The 6,000-nt window shown below is 53.0% G+C and overlaps 1 protein-coding gene across 2 annotated transcripts in view; it reads left to right on the forward strand.

The window, feature by feature from the left end:
• ankrd50 (ankyrin repeat domain 50) overlaps positions 1 to 6,000 on the forward strand; it is a 29,574-nt gene that overhangs the window by 8,891 nt on the left and 14,683 nt on the right. For both annotated transcript variants that reach the window (XM_076988129.1, XM_076988138.1), the window contains exon 3: positions 2,568 to 2,800. In XM_076988129.1, the coding sequence (XP_076844244.1) occupies positions 2,568 to 2,800 (233 nt within the window). The remainder of the gene's footprint in view (positions 1 to 2,567; positions 2,801 to 6,000) is intronic.

A 6,000-nucleotide genomic window follows, 5' to 3' on the forward strand; every position in this document is an offset into this window, starting at 1 on the left:
CCGAGTTCTCTCCGTACACACCGTGGCGATGCAGTGAGCGCGTGGAGCTCGTAAATCTCAACAACGTGGGCACACAGCCCAGTCCTTCCTGCTCTCAACATCTTTACAAACTCTCATTTTTGCAAGCCTGACTGTGTGTGTGTGTGTGTGTGTGTGTGTGTGTGTGTGTGTGTGTGTGTGTGTGTTTTAGCAGGCTAAAACTGTTGGACTGGAGGTAATAAGACTGATCCAGGCTGGTCTTGATTCAGCTGGTAGCACTAACTGTGTAAACTAGATCAGGTCCTGTTAAACAGAGAGTGCTGATCTGGGGTCAGGTGGCCCTGCTTCTCTTATGGAGTTTGAGAGGGAAGAAATAGCAAAAGAGTCCCAGGACAGCAGCTTCTTAAAGAGATGAAGTGTGAGGAGTGGAGACGGTCAGTGACGCTCTGCTTGGCCAAGTCCTGCCTGTGTGAGGAGGTTTGGCAGGGATGGATCTGCAGCAGTCGTGACCAGGAGCACAGCACCCCCCCTAAAAACGGCCTGGAGATCAAACGGAGATGGAGCAGCCTGTCAGAGAAGTTTGAGAGAGGGATGAGGGGGGGCTGAGTCATACCCAGTAACCAGACACTTCATAGCTGTTCTGAGATCACCCCCCTCTGTAAATGTCAGTGGTTTCAGTGAAAGCTGATTATTCATAAATGTCAGACGGAATACGTTTTTTCTTGCTTAGATCCAGGTTGAACTCAGACGGGGAGAGGCAGTAAAAACTTAACTCCAATGTTTTGTAATAGATCAGTTATAGTAGGTGTCAAGGTGGAACTGAGTTCGCTTCAGATGTCATTGCAGAGGTTATTGAGACTGGAAGCAAAAATACTGATGAAGATGATGATGATGATGCTCCCCACTTGCGTTACAGACTGCTCGTCCTTGTCTGAGTTTGTGTGACTCTGAGAGCCAGTCATGGCCGACACTCATCCTGCAGGTCGTTGGAGTCGGTCTGGTCTTATAGATTACAGTTCTGGCGAAGGGTCGTACTGGAATCGGATATGGAACTATAAATGTGCTATTAGCCCAGACATGGAGGTGAGTGGAGGAGTAAGGGAGATGTTTGGTGTGAGAGGACAGAACCTCCCGCTCTCTCCACTCCTGTTACACACCCAGCAGAGGCAGCAGGTCTCTCTCCACTCTCCTATCGATCTGCCCAGGGCGGACGGAGACGGAGAGAAGGTTCCTGCTCCGTTCCACGAGCCAGTCATTATGGTTTCAGAGAACATGGAGAAGCATTAATGGTCTTGTGTGGGAGCTGAACTCTGCCAAGCCTGCTCCAGGAGACATGAGACATGGGCAGTTGGGCTCAGCTCAAGATCTTTTGTGCTGCTTCCTGTGTTCCAAAGACAGGACAGGGACCCGGAGGGAGGATATGGATCAGGCTGCTGGATAATTGAGTAACGGCTCCTCTCAATAAAGGTTTCCTTGCTGACTATTTCCACTGTGTTTACTTAGTGTAGTCCCCTCTCTGTGGTTTTTGGGTGGAGCGGTCCCCTCTCTGGGGTGTTTGGGTGGAGCGGTCCCCTCTCTGGGGTGTTTGGGTGGAGCGGTCTCCTCTCTGGGGTGTTTGGGTGGAGCGGTCCCCTCTCTGTGGTGTTTGGGTGGAGCGGTCCCCTCTCTGGGGTGTTTGGGTGGAGCGGTCCCCTCTCTGGGGTGTTTGGGTGGAGCGGTCCCCTCTCTGGGGTGTTTGGGTGGAGCGGTCCCCTCTCTGGGGTGTTTGGGTGGAGCGGTCCACTCTCTGGGGTGTTTGGGTGGAGCGGTCCCCTCTCTGTGGTGTTTGGGTGGAGCGGTCCACTCTCTGGGGTGTTTGGGTGGAGCGGTCCCCTCTCTGGGGTGTTTGGGTGGAGCGGTCCACTCTCTGGGGTGTTTGGGTGGAGCGGTCCACTCTCTGGGGTGTTTGGGTGGAGCGGTCCACTCTCTGTGGTGTTTGGGTGGAGCGGTCCACTCTCTGTGGTGTTTGGGTGGAGCGGTCTCCTCTCTGGGGTGTTTGGGTGGAGCGGTCCCCTCTCTGGGGTGTTTGGGTGGAGCGGTCCCCTCTCTGTGGTGTTTGGGTGGAGCGGTCCACTCTCTGTGGTGTTTGGGTGGAGCGGTCCACTCTCTGTGGTGTTTGGGTGGAGCGGTCTCCTCTCTGGGGTGTTTGGGTGGAGCGGTCCCCTCTCTGGGGTGTTTGGGTGGAGCGGTCCCCTCTCTGTGGTGTTTGGGTGGAGCGGTCCCCTCTCTGTGGTGTTTGGGTGGAGCGGTCCCCTCTCTGTGGTGTTTGGGTGGAGCGGTCCCCTCTCTGTGGTGTTTGGGTGGAGCGGTCCACTCTCCATATTGCATTATGTTCTCTTCCTTTTTGGCAACATCAAATATCTGCCTACAACCTCCAACCATGAAGACCACTGTGTTCTTTACCATATAACGCAGGTGTGTTTTGAATTGTGTATCTTCATCTTTGCTGTTCCTCCCTTTCATCGTTTACATTGATTGGTTTTAAACAGCAAGTCAGTTGATAACAGCAGTAAGTGTAATGTGGTAATAAGGTGACGGTTCTGCCCCAGGTGTGTGCTGCTGCCCCTGCTGAGCTGCAAGCCCCCGGCCCAGGCTCTGTTCTTGCTGGTGGACTCTGTGGACGAGGGAGTGAAGACAGCAGAGGCGGAGCCCAGATGCCCCTCCTCCAGCCCTCAGACCATTGGTGAGCTGCTGGCTGCCCACAACGAGCTCCTCCCCCCCTGGCTCCTCCTCATCTGCTCCGGACGCAGGCAGAACAAGAACATCACCAAGCTCTTCACAGGTGAGGCTCCGCCCACAGGTGAGGCTCCGCCCACCTCTAATGTATTCGTGGAAATCAAACTCTGCTGAAGCACTGAAGCCTTCAGAACTTCATCTCTCTGGTCAGGTGGATCACACACGGTTCTGTTCTCATCCAGAACCTCCTAGACTTTCCAGATCATTCTAGATCAGTTTGGGATCAAAGCCGGTGTCTTCAGGAGTCTGTTAGTGGTTAGGTGCTTTGTGCTCGGTGAACTTTGACACTGGAGGCTTTTTGGAATCTGCTTTCCATGACGGGAACGTGCAGGCCGGGTGTAGTCATGACAACCATGCATCATTTCCGTTTGATGCTTCTCCTTGACCGCCACCTCCTTACGTGTCTTCACGTACATAAATCACATAAATACCAGACGTGAGACTTTCAGAACCCAAAGCATCATTTGATATTTTTCCCTCTGTCTCTCTCTCTCTCACACTCATGCTCACTCTCTTTCCCTCCCTCACTCACTCTCTCTCTCTTTTTCTTTCCTTGTGGTCTAAGAATGAGTCAGCAGTTGTGTATTGTGGCTATGTAGTTTCACTAGAATGCAAACACACACACAGCACTTTCTGCTATTGGTTCTTTGTTATTAGCTCTGTACAGGCTGAGTGCCCTGTTAGTGTTGCACAACTGCACCACCACATGTGTTCTGTTACAGAGGAGACTGGTTTAGCTCTCATATCTCACTCTTGTGTTTGTGCTCTCTCTCTCCCCCTCTCCCTCTCTCTCTGTCTCTCCCTCTTTCCCTCTCTCTCTCTGTCTCTCCCCCTCTCCCTCTTTCTCTCTCTCTCCTTCTTTCCCTCTCTCTCTCTCTCCCTCTTTCTCTCTTTCCCTCTTCCCCCTCTCTCTCTCTCCCTCTTTCCCTCTCTCCCCCTCTCTCTCCCTCTCTCCCTCCCCATATACACTCCTCCAGTTCCTCCTCCCTCGTCCTAAGGGTCCGTGGGTGGTGTTTTGTGTGTTTCTGACTCCATCAGTGGTACAGGAGTATCACTAGTACACGTGTAGGCAGTGTGGTGATGGGCTGGTGTGTGACCTACCTGGTGTGTGGTGCTCCATGGTTCTACACACAGGTCAGGAGTGTGGACAGCTGGGACAGGCCACAGGTCCACACATCTGCACCCTGCACAGAGAGCGTAGAGTCTGGACCTCGTCTTGTGTTACAGTAGGAAGGAGGGTGGATGTTCATGCAGGATTTGTGACAATGGCCACCTGGTGAGGACAGCAAGCTAGAATCAGGACACAGTCTGCAGTCAGCTGCTCCCTGCCCCCTCTCCTTCTGGTCCTCTCTCTCTCTCTCTCTCTCTCTCTCTCTCTCTCTCTCTCTCTCTCTCTCTCTCTCTCTCTCTCTCTCTCTCTCTCTCTCTCTCTATCTGTCTCTCTCTGTAACTGCTTCCTGGTTACATAACCCCACCCCCACGCCCCTCCTACAACCAGTAGATCTTCAGCAGGGCGTAGATCCTGCTGACTGTATTTCTAGGTGGGTGGGAGAGTGTGTGTGTGTGTGTGTGTGGGGGAGAGAGTGTGTGTGTGTGCGTGTGCATGCGTGCGTGCAGTGTTGTCAGACTAAAGCACGGTGGGTGTGTGTGTGTGTGTGTGTGTGAGGTAACGTCAGACTAAAGCACGGTGTGTGTGTGTGGTGACGTCAGACTAAAGTGGTGTGTGTGTGTGTGTGTGTGTGCAGGGTGTGTTAGAATTTGCATCACTGCACTCCACTAAGTGATCCCAGTCAATCAAAGGTGATCAATGTAAACCAACACAGGCCATTGTGGCTACACTGCTGGTGTTTCTGTTGGTGTTGGGTGGTGTTGGGTGGCTTTCTGGTCGCTCTCTGCAGGTTTGAGTGAATTGTCACGTTGCTGATTCCTCTGTATGGTAAACAGTTCAAAATGAAGTGTCCTTTGTGGAGGTCAGTTAAGTTACTAAAACTTACTGTAATTATGGAACTAAGTTGTTTACCGAATACATTATATAGTACATGATACCTGAAGCTGAAGTGTGTTGATGTTGTGTGCGTGTGTGTGTGCGCGTGTGTGTGTTCTGCTAAAGGGCTACACTCATTCATGTGTGTTTCTGTTGGTTGAACACCACGCTGTTTAACGACTCTTGTTTTAAGGACATGGTAAAGACTCCACATGGTTAACACGGTGGTTAAACGTAGCAGCATGTTTCTGAGGGTCGTCTGGGAGGCACAGCCATTGTTTCAGGGTTCTGTAGGTGCTGCCTGGAGACCCAACTGACGTGTACTTCTGAACTCCGAGGAGAACCATACGCCCCTACAAGAGAGACCAGGCAATAAGTGAGAAGGTTTGGAGATCAGAAGACAGAAGATCTTGTAGTATTAAAGTGGTTCAGAACTCTGGTCCAAGTGGAGGCACGCGTCCACACGGAGACGCCAAACATCAGTGGAGCTGTGTGTGTGTGTGTGTGTGTGTGTGTGTGTGTGTGTGTGTGTGTGCGCGTGCGTGCGTGCATCTATGTGCCCGTCCACAGGGCTTTGATGTGCCTCTCTAAGTGCGCATTCGTGTGTGTGTGTGTGCTATGTTTAGCAGACCCGCAGCAGTGCGGACAGGATGATGATACGTTATGTGGGAAAGTGCGTGCGCCGTGTAGCCAGGAGGGGAACGCAGGAATCGAGGTCAACTAATGTCTAAATATACCCAACACGTCACGCAGACGTGCGGCCCGCTGCCCCACCTCACGCGCATGCCACAGGCATCACGTGCACTCATGTATTTCACCTGTGTGTGTGTGTGTGTGTGTGTGTGTGTGTGTGTGTGTGTGTGTGAAGGGGTGTGTGCTGCTCTCTGTACAGTAGAGGTGTGCATTGAAAACCCACCATACCCCAGACTGGAAACACACAGTGTGGCTCTGCTGCGGTTGGGGTGCGTTGGGGTTGGGGTGCGTTGGGGTTGCGAGGGGTTGGGGTTGGGGTGCGTTGGGGTTGCGGTGCGTTGGGGTTGGGATGCGTTGGGGTTGCGATGCGTTGGGGTTGGGATGCGTTGGGGTTGGGATGCGTTGGGGTTGCGATGCGTTGGGGTTGCGATGTGTTGGGGTTGGGGTGCGTTGGGGTTGGGATGCGTTGGGGTTGCGGTGCGTTGGGGTTGGGGTGCGTTGGGGTTGCGGTGCGTTGGGGTTGGGGTGCGTTGGGGTTGCGGCGCGTTGGGGTTGCGGTGCGTTGGGGT

This window comes from Brachyhypopomus gauderio, chromosome 2 (assembly GCF_052324685.1).
Source record: "Brachyhypopomus gauderio isolate BG-103 chromosome 2, BGAUD_0.2, whole genome shotgun sequence".
Lineage (NCBI taxonomy): Eukaryota > Metazoa > Chordata > Actinopteri > Gymnotiformes > Hypopomidae > Brachyhypopomus > Brachyhypopomus gauderio.